This window comes from Xenopus tropicalis, chromosome 2 (genome assembly GCF_000004195.4).
Source record: "Xenopus tropicalis strain Nigerian chromosome 2, UCB_Xtro_10.0, whole genome shotgun sequence".
Classification (NCBI taxonomy): Eukaryota; Metazoa; Chordata; class Amphibia; order Anura; family Pipidae; genus Xenopus; species Xenopus tropicalis.
This window is the reverse complement of record NC_030678.2, coordinates 137,701,721-137,722,273: the sequence shown is the minus strand read 5'-3', so window position 1 is coordinate 137,722,273 and position 20,553 is coordinate 137,701,721. Positions and strand designations below refer to the sequence as shown.

The window sequence follows — 20,553 nt, the reverse complement described above, 5'->3', positions numbered from 1 at the left end:
GCTTTGAAGGTTAAGAGAAGGAGTTTGTAAACTATTCTTTGTTTAACAGGAAGCCATGATAAGGCCTTTAGCAGGGGAAGGGCCTGAACTCTCCTGGATGAGAGGAGGAGAATTCTGGCAGCGGTGTTTAATATAGACTGTAGGGGGGAAAGATGGGAATTAGGGAGGCCGGTTAGCAGCAGGTTACAGTAGTCAAGTCGGGATAGGATGAGGGCATGCATGAGCAGCCTAGCTGTTACAGTAGAAAGAAAGGGCCGGATTTTGGCAATATTGCGTAAGAAAAAGTGACAGGTTTTGACAGTGGTGTTAGTATGGTCAGAGAAGGAGAGACTGGAGTCAAAGATCACCCCCAAACAACGCATGGAATTGACAGGGTTGATGAGGGTGCCTTCAATAGAGATAGAAAAGGGGGGAGTAGGACTAGGTTTAGGTGGAAAGATCATTAGTTCAGTTTTTGTTAGGTTGAGTTTGAGGTGGCGTTGGTTCATCCAATTGGAGATAGCCAGGAGGCAGTTAGAGGTATGCCCCCACAAGTTTACTCAGAGGTCCCAGGCACTAATTTATGAGTTTCCCCTTTTGGAGGAAATAATACTAATCCACATTTACCTATAATTGTTCTTTTTCAATACCGAAAATTTGTGCCCTTGTAACTGTGTGCCTATATGTTGCCTCAGCAGTACATGATAACATGCAAGAACTCTATGTGACACTGGGCAAATGGCACAGGAGCTGTGTAACTGAAATGTCAGGGCCAATTTTGAATCTTAGTCCAAACCTGCAATGTCAACACACTGTTAATTAGCTGTTGAACTACAACACCCAAATACATAAAGAGCCAGCTGGAAGGTACGTCTGACACCTCTTTCTCTGATCTGTGGCTATGTACCTAGCAATGTATAGTTACAGTGTGCGCTGGCAGACAACCTGCTAAGAGTGAAAGTAAAGGAAATGCCCCAGGCTTTTGGTTAGCATGTGAGCCGGGTATGCAGGTCTCTACTTGCCTTCCTTACTCTCCTTTATTGGCCTGTTCAGTGTAGAACAGGCAGTTGTAGGCTTATGGGATCAGGCTGCCCACTCACACTGCACAGTGCCATTGGAAAACTCCCTTCCGTGTTTCAGACAAGTTCTCCAAACGTTCTGGAGCTCAGAGCCAAGTATCCCCCTTTCTTTATACATACTGGGAGATGTACTTCAGTAACAATTTGGCTGCAGGTTTGTCATCCCTTATTTTAAACAGTTATTTTTCTAAACTGATATGCATGTAGCCAGAACTTAACAGTAGGATTATGGCTACTGAACCTTTCTAGTAGCTTGCTGTAACCTCCCAGTGTGCTGGGAGTTGCAGTTTTGAAGCAATAGGAGAGACACAGGTTGACTGTCAATGCTTTAGGATGTGCCACTGGTTTTTACTTCTCTCTTGGGATGGCATAGCTGGAATTTACGTTCTTAAATTGTTCCAGTGATTTTTCAGTGTTACGATTAACATTCCTTGCTGGAGTATTGGCAGAGAGAGCAGTGACTGGCAAGCCTCAGCACACACCTCACAAATGGGGCAGAATCACAGGGCTGTGGTTTTTGTTTGTTGCTAATGGTGGCACCCTCTGTAGTACTGCGCCACATGGATCCTCCCAGCCAATCCCGCCCTCACTTGGGTAAGGTTTATAGGTGATGAAATGTCAGTTTGTACTTTGGCATGTACACAGACTCACCCAGAATGATACAATGGGGAAAGGAATGAGGCTAACATTACATTAATGAGTAATGAGCTGTTTGAGATTTGTATTCGTGAATATTAGACTTTACCTCAAGCTCCTGATGCTTATTCCTACCTACCCATGTATATTTAAATCCATGCCAATATATTAAAGGAGGTAGTTCACCTATAAGTTAACTTTTAGTATGTTATAGATAAGCATGTTCATTTTGTTCATAATTATGTTGGGTTGAAAACCCCAACATACTGTTCTTCGACTTTGGCTTATTCTTCTTCCGCTTCTTCTTCTACTTCTTCTTAGCGCCCCCCAATTTCTAAACGCTACTCCTCCTACAGTTTTAGGGGTACAACACCCAAACTCTCCACACTTCTTCGCCCTATAGCGGAGCAGGTTGCTTCTGCTTTTCTAAGCGATCCCACCACCACCCCCCCCCCCCGTCTTTTTGTGGTGCCGCTCCAAACACCCCAATTTTCCCATTGACTTTGACAGGGAAGATTTTCAAACTGCTGCCACTCTTACAGCTTTGAAGCTACTCCCCCCAAATGTGAATAACATAATCATGGGGTCACCCCGAATGAAACAGCAACATTTGTTGGATGACCCCAAAGTGGGAGGGGCCAACAACAGCCAATAAAATTTCATCCATTGACTTTAATGGGGAAATTGAAACTGCTGCCACTCTTACAGCTTTGAAGCAACACCCCCCAAAGTTGAATAACATAATCATGGGGTCACCCCGAATGAAACAGCAACATTTGTTGGATGACCCGAAAAGATTTTTCAGTTTTAAAAAGTGGGTGGAGCCACCAACAGCCAATCCATTTCCACCCATTAAATTTCATTGGTTTATATTTAAACTGATGCCATTATTTCAGTATTAATTCCAGGGTTGTTAAACTTTCCAAATTTAGTCACTGGGTATTTGCTGTTCAAAGTTAGAAAAATGTGGGTGGAGCCACCAACAGCCAATCACATTTCACCTATTTACTTTAAATGGTGAAGTGTAAAATGCTGTCAGTCCCACAATTTTTATGCCTGAGTCCCCAAAATTAGCAAAATTGGTCACTGGGGGACTGCAGTGTAAAAATAGGAAAAGTGGGTTGGGCCACTAACAGCCAATCAGATTTCGTCCATTGAATTTTAGTGCTTTAAATTTAAAATGCTGCCCTATTTATGCCAGGGTGCCTTTCAGTGGGGGAAGTTGCTGCCATTCAGACACTATTAAAACCAGGGTCCCCAAACTTTGCACAGTGGTTTTTACTATATAACTGTGGTCAAAGGTTAGAAAAAGTGGGCAGAGCCAACAGCAGATCAGATTTCACGTTTTTCAACCCAACATGAAGTTTGTTCTCAAACTTCCCTTTCTAGTTGTTGATTGATTTATCTTCCTCTTCTTTTTTTCAAATGGGCTAACCCCAGCAGCCAAAAATGTTATTGTAACTGTCACTTTTTATTTTATTTATCTTCCATTCTCATTCAACCCACTGGCTGATTGCCAGGGTAAATTGGTCCCTAGCAACTAGCTACTTAAATTCCAAACTGGAACAAAAGGCTTAAGAAAAATTCACAAAAAAACTGAAGACCAGTTGCAAAGAATATCACACTAAAAGTTCATTTTAATAGTTAACTGTTCCTTTAAGTGTGTTTGCATTTAATTCAGCTTTCACAATGCTGAAACCTAAACAGACAGTTGGTTGAGAACCAAGCAGGCCCAAGAAAACTGACCTGTTCAGTTCAAAATTGTTGTGGTTCTGCATATTTAATAGCCCTGGTTTGTATAAAAAAAAATGATTGAGATTATTTTGCCCTGAGCCACCACTGCATCCCTGGTCAGTGCCGTATGCACGTGTGCAATCCCTTTTCATTTCCTTTGCATCTGTGTAACTTTATTACACTTATTGTGGGGAATCTTTCCTGCTTGAATGTCTCCCTCCATTCCTATTAGTCTGCCCATTTTTGCTGCATAATGATTCTCCTCTCAGTGCCCCCATTCTCCCAAGCTTTCGTCTCATCCTTGCAACTTCTGTGTGTTTCTATATTGATAAAGTGCTAAGTGGGACATGAAAGGGAATGCTGGCATCCCATAATTACATTCTCTCAGAGACCTCACATGTGAGTGTGATCAACTTTTTCCACTAAGGCAGAACTAAAACTGTAAATGTTTTGTGAGTATATTTTATAAGATTATAATAGTGAAAGCGCAAGGGGATATAGATTGGGTACAGCACTTTAGTTATGTCATTCTCTAAAAAAAAACTGAATATGCTCCCCTGCAAATTTTATATATATTAGGACTGTCCAACCTGTGGACCTTTGGCTGTTGTTGGGTGCTGGGAGTTGTACTTCAGCAAATTAAGGGCCACAAGTTTAGTAATACTTCTATATTACATTACTGCACTATCTTGTCCTGCTTTACATGCTGTGTTGCACTTATTCCAATATGTCTGCATACCTCCCAACATTTGAAAAATGTAAAGAGGGAAAAAAAGAAATGCAGCACGTAGGGCAACAAAAGGTTTTTTTGACCACGCCCATTTTTCCTGACCATCCCCCCTAAATACCACTCCCATTTTACAAAATTTGGGGGTTTTGGGGTCTTGTTTTATGTGCTATAACAGTTTTGCTAAAAAGGTGGAATTGCCCTTTAAACTGCAAGTCTCAGTTCCCCCAAGAGACCTGTTTAACTTATTAATTACAATTGTATCTCAGTGCAGGTGTGGCTTGATAACTTTTTTGGGCTCTCTGCCAAAAGCTAATTATTAAATTAAGTTTGAGAAACATTGTATCTTATTTAGCATTCAGTGCAGGAGATCATAGGGAAATGAGGGACTTTTCAGAAAGAATCCGGGACTGCGAGCTGAGCTGTTAAAATAGGGACTGACCGGTGAAAATCGGGACAGTAAGTCTGCCCCAATGTACCAGCAAAGCAAAATAAGCATAGACATATATTACTATGCGTTGTAGATGTAGCTGCTAATAATCCAGGATTTAATGTTCACAGTCTTGTGGGGCTGAGGAAAAAGTCCTACAGATACCAGACCTGAATTAGTTTACCTAAAGTATATGGTCCTGCTGTTTTTTTTAAAGATAAAATATGTGCTCTTAGTGAATTTACACTACATTGCATTTGTGATGGAGCATAGAGAAGTGCAGGTAAACTGATTTCCTGCAACCAGATGAAATACAGCAAGGCCATATCATTTACACTATTTGTCATGTTATAGAACTGTTTGCTTATAAATGTGTTAACTTAACAACACACCCTTTTCATATTAGTGGCGGCAGTTTGTCTTAAGCTTTTACTGTCATCGAAAACCTTCACAAGCAGTCACATTATTAACCATTTATATGCAACCCACCATTGAATTGGTGGTGCCCTTGGTATTATTTTGTGGGTGCCAGTGGTGTAACTAGATGCTACGTAGAAGGGGTAAGCGGCAGTTGCAGTTTGGTAACAGATGGGAAACATCCTTTGACTTGGAGAGTTCATAGGCAGGAAGGCGCACAGTATTGCTCTTAAATTGGCATGGTGCAGTCATGGTTATATACTCCTCCATTCAGTTGCCACAGTGGCAGCTCTGGTCACAGTTAGAGTTTACACTTATTTATGCCATAAAAGACAGTGAGGACTGCTCTGCAACACAGAACAGGATGTAAGTCTGACATGTATGCACCATAGGTGTTTTCTCAATTGCTACACAATTACATCATATGCACACCACCATCCCAGAAATCATGGCACATTGCCCTGCACTTCTTCAATTAAGTTTAAATTTAGTTTAAGCCCCTATTTGAGGTGGACAGAGTGGGTAGTGGATGAGCTTTCCTCAACAGACTGCAGAGGCTAAGTTTATTAACTAGCTTGCCAGTTAAGGTCTGCACCCCACACACATACTGACTGAGGTCTTAAGACAGTTAAAATGACTGGGGTTACCTGTGATCTGGCTGAATCAGACTGTGAACATTATGAAGCATTGCTTTGGGGTTGTTAATCAAATAGTCAGACCAAAGCAGTCCCTGTGCCCTGGTAGTTTACTTTATATTGATGCACCTAGGAAATTGCTGTGGTTTCTATTATCCCACCTCTGATTTATTTCTCATATTCTGACTCAGCACAGCGGAAAACAACTTAAAAGGCATCTGATTTAACTTTCTGCAGGTGCTAGGACCCATTTCATGTTCAGTATAAACCACACATTTCCTAATAGTGGTGTTTTAAAAAGTTTAGGCATTCAGTAAGGAGAGAGGAAAACTGCCTACAATACCACTGGTATTAATAACCCAAAGCCAGGTGAGGCTGCAGCACAGAGCTTGGTCTTAGCTACACGACTCTCACAGTGCTGATATTTTTACAGATTATTAACCCAGCCTGAGATATATAAATGACTCGGCTTCTGGGAACAGATTGACATGGAATTGAAATGTTGTGTTTTACCTGTGAATATAAAAGATTAAATAGCTAGTATACAATTCATATTCTTCTCTCTGAGATGTTGTATTTTTTTTCTTTATAAACAGTCTATTCTATCTATTGTACTAAGGATTTACAAGAAAAATTGAAATATTTTTTTCTCATGATGGTTTCCTTTTAACTATCTTCTTGCTTCAAGGGATGGTGGTTTAGGATCTAAATTTTTAGATAATGTGTTGCATACCTAATTCTAAGTCAGAAACAAGCCCCACAATAAACCTTCAAGAACTCAGGTACATGTATTCAATTCCCAGTGCTGCTAACTGACAGGTTTTTCTAGCTATTTCATCAAGCTCTGAGGTTCTGATTGATTCAGCATTACTCATACTTAAACTATACTTTGTACCGAAATTTACTTTACAGTTTTGAAATTTCACATGGGGATGGCCATATTCTTCATTTCCCAGGGTGCCACAGCCATATAACTTGTGCTCTGATAAACTTCAGTCACAGTTTACTGCTGCGCTGCAAGTTGGAGTGATATTACCCCTCTCTTCCTCCCCCAGCAGTGGATCAGCAGAATAGTGGGAAGGTAGCAAGATAGCAGTTAGCTGACATCTGTATTGCGAAAAGTGGTAGATATCAGAAAAAATTCCAAGTCCAACTCACAACTCCTCCATATACAAGGAGTAGGAGAAACAATAGCTTATCTGAAAGCAATTCTAATGTGTAGCGTTGGCTCCTTCTAAAAGCCCAGAATCAGGCACAATGGACTGAGATTGCGCCTACACACCAATAGTACAAAAAAAAATTAAATGGTAGAGAGAATTATTTGCAAGAGCTGGATTCAGGTCTGCCTTTGGTTGCTGAGATACACTGTTAATGGAGTTCTGTCTGCCAGCCGAATGTTCTGTGACAGTGGCTACCCATGATTCATCTTGGAAACCTGATTGCAGTTCTATGAGGACGTGGGACAATGTATTGGCCACTGGCCACTTGTAGCACTGCACATTATTCACTACAGTAAAATTACTCTTTTCTGAAGGTGTTGCCCTGCTGTATAACTGTGGTTTTCTTTAAAGGAACAGTAACACCAAAAAATGAAAGTGTATAAAAGTAACTAAAATATAATATGCTGCTGCCCTGCACTGGTAAAAGTTGTGTGTTTACTTCAGAAAGTCTACTATAATTTATATAAATAAGCTGCTATGTAGCCATGGGGGCAGCCATTCAAAGGAGAAAAGGCACAGGCACATAGCAGATAACAGATAAAACACTATTGTATTCTACAGAGCTTATCTGTTATCTGTTATGTAACCTGTGCCTTTTCTCCTTTTTTCCAGCTTGAATGGCTGCCCCCGTGGCTACACAGCAGCTTATTATATAAATTATAGTAGTGTTACTGTAGCAAACACACCAGTTTTACCAGTGCAGGGCAACAGTGCATTATATTTTTATTACTTTAAAGCTCTTTCATTTTTTAGTGTTACTGTTCCTTTAAACAGGGGCCTCACGGTTTTGTGTCCAAAAGAATTAACGCTAAGCACATATATACTTTTCATCTGTGGGATTAAGATTTGCATTGAACTTTGCCTGGGAGACATGTGGTTCTACTACTATGCGAATGCTTCTGGCACATGGGTATGGCTGGTATTCAGCAAGAATCTGACCTGATCCCTTCAGAAGTTCTGTGAATTAATCAGAAGAAGAGGGGGAAGGATATCATTCTTGCCTGGGGGACAAGTGGCATTGCTGGCGGCAACCACCACAAGACTGTTCATCTAGTGGCAGGGAGGGGGAGCCTTTTAACCAAGCAGTGCATTGGCCTGACCCCTCTCTGCACTAAATATCCCGGCTGAAGGGAAATGCCTCTCACAACAAACTGAATAGAGACCATTGTCACTGTGCGTTCGTGATCAACACAGACATGTAAATGATTTATGGGCAGAGCTCTATGTTGTGACATTTGTAATAGGGAGGAATAAAGAAACAAAAAGTATATACCACGGAAATATTAAGATGTTCAGCAGTGTTCAAAAACAGCAGGTGCATTATAGATGTGGTTATGGGAAAGAAATGGCGCATTTGGGTTTGTCAGGAATGATTTATACTGTAGAGTCTAGTCCATTCTAGGCAAGGCTCTGAGTTCTGTTGGGGGCCTCATTGTACAGAGCACTGCTGAGTTTGAACATTCAGTTAGGTAGTGTGTAACTAATAGAATTTTCCAGGCTACTGAATAGCTTTCTTCGTGAGACAGTATAGCCAATGGAGAGCTTTATGCTATAAGACTGAACTCCAATAGTACCGTTTTGTACTGTACTATATTCACACGTATTATGCAGAGCCATCTGCAGCTTGAATGTAAACAAAGTATGGGTAGGTATATAGTATAGATTCCAGCTTCCATCCTTCCTTTTAAAAAAACTCCCAGCAGACAATTTGGCTGTCAGTGGGATGCTGGGAATTATAGTTTAATAGCAGCTAGCTGTCCAGGTAGGGCATTCCTAAAGTGCAGTGCCTCACAAAAGCCAATACATACCACAAAACATTGAAGCTATTATTGATGAAAAAAGTGGCACTGAGTATTCTGAAAAAATTTAACTACTATTGTACGTACAATAGTAGTTAATTTTTTTCAGAATATTCAGTGCCACTTTTTTTGCTGGATACCCAGGGCAAATGCCCTTTTTATTCAAGATATATAATGTGTTTTTCAGAAAAGCAGACTATCTTTTCCCACTTTTTTTTATTCCCCTCCCCTTGTATATCCTTTTTCCAATAGTAACCAACAATAGCTTATACAGGCTTCCTTTTGTTGTGCCAAACCATCATGCTGACCCTTTGTATATGTAGGTGTTGTACTTGGCTCCTGTATGGAAAAATTAATTAGATGGCAAGCCACATCCTACAGAGCAAGTGACTAATAGAAATATGCAGGTTTAATCTTCTTGTATAAGTAGGCTTGGAAAGAGCACAAGGTCTGCTCTGTTTTCATGTCACCTCCAGTTTAGGGCAGACAGGGACACTAAACAGAGGTCCTTAGCCTTATCTGCTTAAGTACCGCCTCCAAATCCCTAACGGACTATGTTAAAGGGGAACCTGGCAGTAAATATATGCAGCCCTTTGGAAAATAACTCAGCTCTTTGCAACTGAATTTAGTCATTAAAACCTGATCAGATGGCAACTGCACCCAGCAAAAATAGAGTTATTGTCACATCGTTCTAAGCTATTCTGGTACAGAGGGGACATCACTTGTCGCTACTTTGAAAAGAGCAGAGCTGTTGCTCGCTGCATATGAACAAGTGTTCATATTGACACAGTATCTTCCCACGATGCATTCCTACAGTAAGGCCCTACAGATGACCAAACTATGTCTGCTAATATCATGGCATGCAAGAATCTTTTATCCAGCAAAGGAGGTTAATGGCTGAAGTCTACTGGAATTGCAATTTCTCCTCTTATCAGGGAGAAGGAACGACGAAGGAGGGGTGAGGAGTAAATGTACAAAGCCATCCTTTAATAACCACAGAACTGAGTCAGTCACAGTCTTCCATCCTTGCCAGCAGATGCAAAATCCCCCACTGCATTTGTCCCTAAAAATAGCCAATTACTCCATCCATAAGGTTTAAAGTGTGGCCTGAAATCTATGTAGACATTATATTTTTCCCTGTAGCCTGCAACATTTCTTAATGTGATAATTTTATACAGACATATTGGTTGTAAACCAATACAAGATAAAAATTGCTATAGAGGGGTTAAACGATATCAGAAGCAGCCTTGCTTGCGTTCCAGGCATCGCCTGTCAGCTTGCACCCTGCACTGGCCAGTGTGAATCCTAACCACATCAGATGGCAAGTATGAGCTTTCTATGCCCCCATAGCAGCAGCAGAGAGGTGTCTGGCTGGCAGATTAATTTGACAAACAAACAGATTTTAAACAGCTTTTTGCAAATGGAAAATCTCTCATCAATTCCTGAATGAGCCAACCCTCCTCAGTGGCTTAGGTTACCTACCGTTAAATGAGATCAGGTATATGAAAAGTGTTTGCTTGGTCCTTGAACTATGCCCTCAGCTAACAGCCAACTGCTTAAGGAAGTGAGACCAAAGTTGCATACTAACTCCATGCTAACCTGTGTGCTAAACATGTAACAAGAGGAGGAAGGAAGACGGGAGGAAAATGGCCAAGGAGTCAAAAGTGGTGGCAGAAATAAGAAAAATGAGTTAACCTGATGACATAATACTTATAGCTGAACATGAATACAATTTTAGATCCTTCTAAGCTAAGTTAACAAGTACAAGTAACAATAACAGTAAAACAGTAAATAAGCTGTGCAGGAAAAGGATTGATGTCTTTGTACTTTGAATTTGACAAAGATGTTTAAGGATACAATGGGTGGCAAGGAAACAAATGGATCTGAAGGTGGCCATACACATTACAATTACAATCTTTCCTGCATTACAATTACTATCTTTTTCTGATCGCTCATACCCTCCATTAACGTTCAGGGCTGAATCGTCAGATGGAGGTAGAAACCCCTGTCTGACAATTCAGCCCTAAACGCTTGTCTTTGCTCGGGCACCTTCAACGGCTTAAATGTACATAATAATAATAATAATCATTATCATCATTATTGTGATGTTAGTTTTCAAAAAAAAGAAGCTGAATATTTAAAGAAAATGCAAAATAACTAATTTTTCCATATTTTTTAAATGTTTTTTATGAAAGACTTAACATGTGAAGAAAACTTCAGGAAAATGTGAGAACAAAAATGTATAAAGGTCAAAGGAAAGTAACAGGCTTGTGGTGTGCATCGCTTATTGCAATACAAATAAACATGACTTGATTCTTGTCTTGGGATTTCAGCCATATGCATTGATGCTGAACATATCAAGAGGGGAAACTTCCTGGCCACGTACTTTGCACAGTTGCTCTACAAATAATGAAGGGTATTAGGTACTTAAACCATTATTTCACTCATTAAATCTTCCCGCCTTCCAACTTTCACATTTTAAATGGTAATCTTAACTAAAAAGAGCTATTCATGGTGCACTGAAATCTTAGTAGCCCAAACTAAGTGCATAAAAAGAATATGTCTATGAAGATTCTCATTTATCCAGGTCATGATATACAGTATCTAGTAGAATTAAGTCTAAAACAACTGGACTTTTCTGAGTTTTTCTTGAAAACTTTTCACCACTCATCCGAGTGGCTTCTTCAGTTCAAATGACTGGTAGGGAATTCCCCGGTATTTAAACTCTTGATGGTAGTAGAGTCACAGACATCCAATCACAATGGTTCCATTGAACTTGTTCAGTTAGTTGTTAGCTGAAACTGACAGGTGTGAGAAGGTATGATCCAATCACAATGATCCAATCACACCTGTCAGTTTCAGCTAACAACTAACTGAACAAGTTCAATGGAACCATTGTGATTGGATGTCTGTGACTCTACTACCATCAAGAGTTTAAATACCGGGGAATTCCCTACCAGTCATTTGAACTGAAGAAGCCACTCGGATGAGTGGTGAAACGTTTTCAAGAAAAACTCAGAAAAGTCCAGTTGTTTTAGACTTAATTCTACTAGATACTGTATAAAAAGAATACGTGATGCTGGGGTGCAGAGATGTCAGTACATAGTGCAAGGTTCATTTATTAAAGATGTATCAGTTTAAAAGTTGTATGGTATCTAATGTCCTGGATTTACATCAAAAACTGTCATAGGGGACACAATTCTCAATTCTTCCCCATAGGGATTCCTCAGGATCATCATCATTTATTTATGTAGGGCAAGCTAGTTACACAGCACTTTTTATTAGTTTAATACAAACAGAGGTCTTATAAGTAATTTAACTTGTCATCATGATAACTGATAACTTACTGTCATTTAATCATACAGCATTAAAAGTAAGATTTTCCAGTGACTGCCATTCAATAGGATACATACATAGACGTTTTACAATACAAATAAACATTTGAGGAATAGTAATAATGCAAGCGTTAGATATATTTGTGTGTGCACACATGCTTTTACATACTAGTAATACATATATATGCACAGGCTATGTGAAACACACTGTATTGTTTGTAATAGGAAAAAAAAGAATCTGTTCTGGTCCTTGAGCCCCATCAGATTCCTGCCCTCCTGCATCCTGCCCAGGGCACAATGAACGGCTGTGTCCAGACACAGAGAAGCACACATTGTGTCCTGCACAGAGAACAGTGATTCTTCCTGGGACAAGCAGAGGCGGGGGGCAGCATGGCTTGGAGACTTGTCAATGTTCTCAGATTTGTTTGGATCCTTTCTAAAGTCTGACCTTTCCCAGTTCTTTTTTTTTGGGGGGGGGGGGGGGGTTGGAAATTGCCCCTATCTGTCAATTTGTCTGAAGATCTCTTTTATTACAGTTATTAGTAGGATGGAGGATAATGGGGAACTCATTTCCATAATTAGATTGTGTCTCTGTGAATCCAAATGGAAGAATGAGGAGAAAACAGTATCTGGAGTGATAACTCAATAAGTGTTTCTTTTGGAATTTTTAAGCAGGGATTTTGTATGATCACATGTATAGGCTTATTTACATAGGGCTGTGGAAAATGTTGGATGTCTGAAGGTATTGTAATAGAAAATGTAATGTTATGTGCCCACTGTGTTCAGTAAGGGTAAGAACACTGCTTGCTGACCTGTGATAATTGTTGTCCAGTATCCAGTTTTCTATGTAGGAGGCTGATTGTCCTTAATTTCACATTTTTTGCAGGCTGAATTGTATTCAGTTTCAGGATACATTGCATTTGTCTTCACCAGAATGGATTCTGAGCCCTTATGATAAAGAAAAAATTCTCAGCCTGTATATTTCAGATTGTAGAAAAGCATTCAAAACAGACCTGCTGCCCCCATTGACTGCAATGCAAACTACCCTTTTTACTAGCAGTTCTTGGGCATTTTATTTTATGAAAATGTTGTCACTTGTAAAATTCTATCTTACCATTGGCATTCTGGGTGCCATAAAAGCAATCAGGGACCACTTCTTGTTTCCTGCATTTGTTCTAAACATTTTTAGCTTTGCATCTTGAACATGTTCTGTGGCTTCCCCTCATGACCACATCTTTTAATCTACAGACTATTTGAGCAGTTTAGGTTGGATTTAGGTGGCACTGCACAGGTTACTGTCTCTAATATAATCTTAGCAATAAGAGACAGTGGGTATACTGTATAACAATATTTTGTTGGATCTGTCCACATGCATATCAGGGAAGCTGTAAAACCAACTAAAAAACATTTCTTTTTGCTCTGTTCAGCTGACCAAAAGTCAGTTTTGCTATTTGTTAAAAGAACAGTAACACCAAAAAATGAAAGTGTATAAAAGTAATTACAATATAATGTACTGTTGCCCTGCATTGCTACTACTGGTGTGTTTGCCTCAGAAAGACTACTATAGTTTATATAAATAAGCTGCTGTGTAGCCATGGGGGCAGCCATTCAAGCTGGAAAAAAGGAGAAAAGGCACAGGTTACATAGCAGATAACTATTAGATAAGCCCCATATAATGGGGGTTTATCTGTTATCTGCTAAGTAACCTGTGTCTTTTCTCCTTTGAATGGCTGCCCCCATGGCTACACAGCAGCTTACTTATATAAACTATAGTTGTCTTTCTGAGGCAAACACACCAGTAGTAGCAATGCAGGGCAACAGTACATTATATTGTAATTACTTTTATACACTTTCATTTTTTGGTGTTACTGTTCCTTTAATATGACTCCTTAGTAAAAGTTGGTTGCATATCTTTTTAGCAGACTAGAAGCATTTTTCTAACAGCAAATAATGATTTAGGCTTCTGGGATGGGCACTTAAAAGAATATGCTCTGATTTTGCCCCACAGTTTTCTAACTGAATATGTCTTTCTTTGTTGTAGTGTGTTCTGGAACAATGAATGGTCTCAGTGTGTCTGGTGACTCCGACTACCAGCTCTTCACCTTGAAGAACATGTACAGTAACTGCCAAATTGTCATGGGCAACCTGGAGATTGTACTAATTGATAACAAAGGGGACTTGTCCTTTCTAACGGTAAGGATTAAATATACTAATGTATTGGTGTTTACATTGTCCTCCATAAGGATGCAAACATTTTACTACAATTTAATTCCAAATTCATGCTGATGCCACGTCTGGGAATTACCCAGGGGGCACTGTTTATTAAATTACTATTGAACACCACAAACTAAAATGTATTAGTTGTTGTTGTCATGAGTGTCTCCTTTGATAAATGTGCCAATTAGTTTTGATACATTTATCATTTAGAAGATTGGCGCTGCTTGGTCTTTAATAGATCTGCCCCCAAGTGTAAATGTATGAATTCACACAGATGAAATATTGGGTTACATATGGCAAAGTGTAAATACTTTTGGTATGTAATTACATGGACTGATTCGAAGCAACTTTTCAGTTGGTCTTCATTTTTTATTTTATATATTTTTTGATTTATTAAGCTTCCTATCCTGCTTCCAATAAGCAACTAAAAATGCTATCTGCATTTCAGGGTTTATATTTTATTGTTATTTTTTAATTCTTATCTTTGTCATCAGGCCCCCTCCTTTCCATCCTCTATTGTGTTATTTTAATTCAACTTCAACTTTAATTCTAATTCAACTGAGAACTCTCAAATGATAAAAATCAAGACTAACTGCAAATTTAATTTGATTACTACTATGTACAGTCATCCAAAAATTTTTACTTTTAGGTTAACTGGCTCTTGAAATATAAAAATGGGAAAATATAAAATGGTTTGAAAGCTACAGCCGGCAAGGTCACACAGCCACCAGCAGCAACTGTGGACTGCTACTACCTAGGTGGAAACAGGCCCAATATTGTGCTCCTCTGCTCCTTAAAGTTATCATGGGCAAATATTTCAGCTCTTGGGCTGTGTATGTATACATGTGGGCTTCCTACAGATAATGACAGATACTTTATGCACTGCCAAGCACATTAGTCAGTCTATGGTGTGTTGAAGCTTGTGATGCTGGAATGTAGCTCTGGCCTGTCCTGTTTAACCAGCCTCTATGCCTAAGCACTGAACTGGTTTTCCCTCCCTACTCTACTCATCAGCATTTCCTCTGAATGGGGGAGTGTTTTTCTACTGGGACTATCTTTTTACTACCTGCCCAGCCTCATTTAAGCAGAACAAAACTCTAACATTTATATTTCAAACCATTTTGTTATCCACCCATATGTCTCCCAGTTGATGGTAGCAGCCAGTCAGATCAGGCCCAGATTTGTGTCAAGGCTAGAAAAGCCCGGGCCTAGGGCGGCATAAATTTTGGGGCTGCATGTGAAATTTGCTCCCATACAGAGCACTGGGGACGGGACGCACAGAAAACTTCAACATGTCCTGTCCCCAGTGCTCCGTATGCGAGCTGCAAGGATGCGCGTGTGCCCTAAGCCCTCAGTAACAGTATGCTTTGTGACGAGACTTAGTCCACAATATCCATGTGTTTCTGTAGTATAACAGGAATTTCTTCATTGGATTTTGCAGATGTTGTTTGTTGCCGCCCAATATGAAAAGAGATGGAAGTGGTAGTTTTCACAAGGCCTAAAATTCTGTGGAAAACTTTCTGAACTGTCTGCTTCCTGCCCCAATAAATTGTTGCAAGGGTATAATAATAATCCTGCCCACTGCTTGAGGCTCTTCCTAAATTGGTGTTGATGTATATTGTATATTTAGATATAGAAGGGGATGCACACTGAGCTCTTGTTTGGCCCTGTGTATAAAAATCTCCCAGCATTGCCATCTTTTCCAAATACCATTCAGTGTTTCTCCCACTAGTGGCTGAAGGCCACTTTCCATTTTCTTCTTTCCAGCTGAAGATTGATGAGCCTATTTACATGGTGACCTCAAGCTACAGATCCCTGCGCCTCACAGTTAAACTGGCCTTGTAAAGCTAAAGGAAGTTGTCTATAAAATTAATTAACTGCCCAGGAATGGTAATAAAACCTATAACACTATAAGAATGCAAACGTTCTTTTCACAGACATAGGAGTGTCTTAAGAATAAAAAAGGTCGAAGATCAAATATGGCCTAGGGCTTGCAACCAGAACACGGTGGCAGAATAAATTCTCTATATGGACTTCAGTGAGCTCTTGCTCCTCTGGAGTTGGAAATTACAAGATAATACTTTTAGTAGCCCGAACTAGATGATGATGTTGCTATTAAAATCCTTATAGAAGATAGTTGATGATAGATAGATGATAATTAATAAGTAGCACTATGTAATATGCAGCCTATTGGGTGGAACTACCGAGATGTCATTTATGATGTCCAAGAGATTTTCCTTAACAATTTTACAATAAAATTGAAATGTTTCTAAGAATTTGACTATATATATTTAATAATGAAGTTGTACTACCGCTTTAACAACTGGCAAATAATTGATTTGTGTGACTTGGCTGGCCAGAATGAATTATACATGTGATTTTATTTTACAGTTGTTAAGTGTCTGTATGCAGTAAACAGGGTTTGCAGGGTTCTTTTGGACCTGACACCATCTCTCTCTTTGAATTTTAGTCCATACGGGAGGTGACTGGATATGTTCTGATTGCTGTAAATATTTTCACTTACCTGCCACTCGAAAATCTACGTGTGATCCGAGGGGCCCACCTCTACGACAAAAAGTATGCTCTGTACATGTCACTCAACAACCAGATTAATGGCTCGTTGGGCATAGAAAAACTTGGCTTCCACAAGCTGACAGGTTAGTTAGTTTGTGACTTTGGGTTTTGTGAGAAAACGGAAGAGGGGAGAATATAAAAAATTGTGATGTCACTTGTTTATATAAAATGTTTAAACAATATACAGTGGAATTTATTCTTCATTATGAATAATATATATATATATAAAGAAAGCACGACACAGAACTCAGGACTGTAAATGCAATATTAATAATCAGTCAGTACCACAGCTCACAATGTGACATTTCGGAATACTCAAATCCCTTTTTCAAGCACACATTAACAAGCTTTTAAATGTTACAACAGGACATGGCATCATTAACAACAATTCCCACGTTCACTTAATCCCTTCTAGTTCAAATTGTATTCACATATCAGGTCTTAAAGCATCACTATATATATATTTATTTATAGTGAGTCACCGGTAAAGTCTTACAGAACGCAAATATTGTGTTTATTACATAATTACTTGATATTTGTAGTTTTCGGTGTTACATTTTCAGCCCCTGCCATGCTGACACCTGTGTGCCCCCTCCAGGCAGCATTGCGTGCTCAGAGATTGCATCCTGCAAGCACCTATTGCTCATAAGGCCATTTTAAGCAATTCATTCTACTTTTCATCTACCTCAGATCCCAAGCATTCTGGACAATAGATCCTATACATGTATAAATATTTGATTAATGAATATTGGAAAGTTGATTTCTTATTTCATTGTCCAAAATAAAAACAAAAAAAAAGTTATTGGACAGAGATGCCCTTTAACCTTTACCACTGGCAATAAACCTCTACAGTACCCTAAGGATATTCACATACAGGTGTTTAAAAGTACAATGCTGGTACAATAAGCTGACATTTACTTTTTATCTTCCATTCTTTTTCAATTTTTAAACATTCAGTTAGATTTTTTTACAACAATATTTTGAAAATTGTTGCAGTCACAGATGGATGTGGCGCAGGTGTTGCTTTTTTCAAAGCAAAAATGAGAGGTTTTTATGCAAAAGGATTTTCCATTATAAGTTGATGGTGTGATTTGTATATGGCACTAATGGAACTGTATAAACAGAATGAAGTTAAAATCTTCCCTTACTGTTACTAGAGTGTTTTTAATCTTACCCCACTTTAATCCTGACCCCTTCAAAATTTGCAGCATTTTGAACCATGGGTGCACAAACCAGCAAATTAATAGTTTAGTTTCATCAGCTTTTCATGTATCCAAAAATCCATGTGAAGTGGATAAAATAAATAATAATGTGTACTGCTCAGTTGCTTAGCATGGATTACATTTGGTCTTTTTACTTCTCTTCACAGCCATATATAGTGGTAGGTCTGGGGATTAGTAATGATTGCTATAGAGTACAAGAAGCTGTTCTGCCAGTGCACTCCCTGCTATAGGTGAACTACACTCGCCACTCCCTGCACATGCTGATAATGCCTTTCATAAACATGTATACAAATGCACAACGCCCTGATGAACTTTAGCCTCTTGTTTTGCTCTTGTTTCTTTGTCTGCTACACCTTTTTCCAGCTGTAAACCAGTAAAGACACAGGTGTGTATATGAACCTGTTGTATATCCTGGGAGTAAAACACTGGTTATACAGGTTCCAAAGCTTGGCACTCTTACACTCACACAGATGCATTCACCTTACAACAAACACTTAAAGGAGAAGTGAATAAAAAGGAAAACAATTTTGTGTTCTGGGTCCACAGATTACTATAAAAATATAAATAAATAAAGTTAATAATGTATATATATATATATATTTATATTTTATGTATATATCTGTAGGAAGGATTGACACACCAGTTTACATCAGTAGGGTTAATTTACAGGCTGTATGTTGTATTGGGACGTTGAAACGCACAGTGAATGGAATAAAGTAACACTGTTGATGTAAACTGGTATGCTGATTATTCCTACATATTTGATCAAGTATCCAAACAGTAATATTGGATTATTAATATTGGACAGTTTACTTTATATATGTGTGTGTGTGTATAAATATTTGGTTTATTACACACTGTGCACGTAGAGCATGGAGCAGGAATTATTCCCTACTAACCCCTTCCTACTTGACTCAGAAGATAGAAAAGCCCTAGAACCACATTCCTTCCCAGTGAGATTACAGAAGTACACTCAGTATAATTATGAATTGTTTGTGTCGTTATCTAATTAACCTTTTAATCCTTTCTCTGCCGAAGACATAGAATGTAACTTGCTGACAAGGAAGTTGGAAACGGCCATCAGTGCAGATTTAACTTTTTTGGGTTATATGTAAATGAATGGTAAGGTGTGCTGCCTAAAGGGGATCACTGGTTGCAACTCTTTTCATGGAAGACTTTACTGGCGAATTCCCATACATGTGCTCTTGGGACACAAGAGGGGGAGCATAATTATCAAACAGTGAAATTAGAACTTGCCGCAGTGTGGGCAAATGTAATTCTGATGTTCTCTGTTTATTTCAGTTAGATTTTTAGTGGCACATTTATTATAAAATTTATCAATGTTTCAATTCAAATTTTTACCGCGTTTCAATTTTTTTTGCACAAAAACTCATAAATTCCAATTATGGTTTCAAAAACTGGGATGTTCAATATTTATTAATATTTATTATTGTGAATTTATTAGAAAATTCACAAATTCAAATATTGATAAATAAGCCTTGCCTGTCTCAAAACATTTACTTCTACATCTACTACATGTGTGCAAAATTATCTTCTGGTCTTTTCCTTACTACATGAGCAGCTAGAAGTCCAGATACAGTCACAATTGCACTTCAGTGCAGAAACCTCAAAAAGAGCAGCACAAGCCTAAAACTACCTGTTGGTTGGTGCTGGCATTAATAGTATAGGTATGGGATCTGTTGTCTGGAAACCCATTACCCAGAAAGCTCAGAATTATGAGAAGGTAATCTCCCATAAACTCTATTTTAATCAAATAATTAAAAGTTTTAAAACATATTTGCCTTTTCTCTACAGTTCCTTGTACTTGATCCAAACTAATATAATTAATCCTTATTGAAGTCAAAACAATCCTATTGGGTTAAATGAATGTTATCATTAAATGATTTCTTAGAATGTAAATCCAAATTACAGAAAGATCCCTTATCTGGAAAACCCCAGGTCTCTGGCATTCTGGATAATGGGTTCCATACCTGTATGTGGAAAAACACAACTCCATAGTAAGCACCTAAAGCTCAGGGACAAGGGTAGAAAGTTGGAGTTGTATAGTGTAGTAATACCTCAAGAAGGGCACCGTACTCTTGCTGTGATATTAGTGAGAAACTCTAGTAGAAGGGTGCACTGCTCATCCCTGAGGAATTGCTATACTATAATACTCCTATATAGTGTTCTTGTCCCCGAGTGTCAGTTGCCGACTGAGTAGAGTTGTATTGGCAAATTTCTTTCTCTTGAAAGAAGATGAAATAAGCAGGGGCTTTTACCTACACCCTGCAACAAGCAATGTGGAAGTATATGTACAGTGTGGAATTGCAGTCATTTGCTGACATGTGGTGATGATCTCTGCAATTCCTTCTGTTTCACAGAAATCCTGGCTGGAGGAGTTCACATAACCAAAAATGATCACCTGTGCTTCACTGACACTATTAACTGGAAAGACATTGTACAAGATTCTAAAGCAGCGATTGAGATCGAGTCTAATTCAAAAGCATGTGAGTAACATATTGAAGCTGTGAGCATGGGAAAATGGACT

At 38.8% G+C, this 20,553-nt stretch overlaps 1 protein-coding gene across 1 annotated transcript in view; it reads left to right on the top strand.

Annotated features, from left to right (window-relative positions):
* Positions 1–20,553, top strand: part of erbb3 (erb-b2 receptor tyrosine kinase 3) — a 62,574-nt gene that overhangs the window by 17,100 nt on the left and 24,921 nt on the right. The window contains exons 2-4 of the mRNA XM_012957806.3: positions 14,033–14,184; positions 16,679–16,865; positions 20,387–20,512. Of these exons, the coding sequence (XP_012813260.1) occupies positions 14,033–14,184; positions 16,679–16,865; positions 20,387–20,512 (465 nt within the window). The remainder of the gene's footprint in view (positions 1–14,032; positions 14,185–16,678; positions 16,866–20,386; positions 20,513–20,553) is intronic.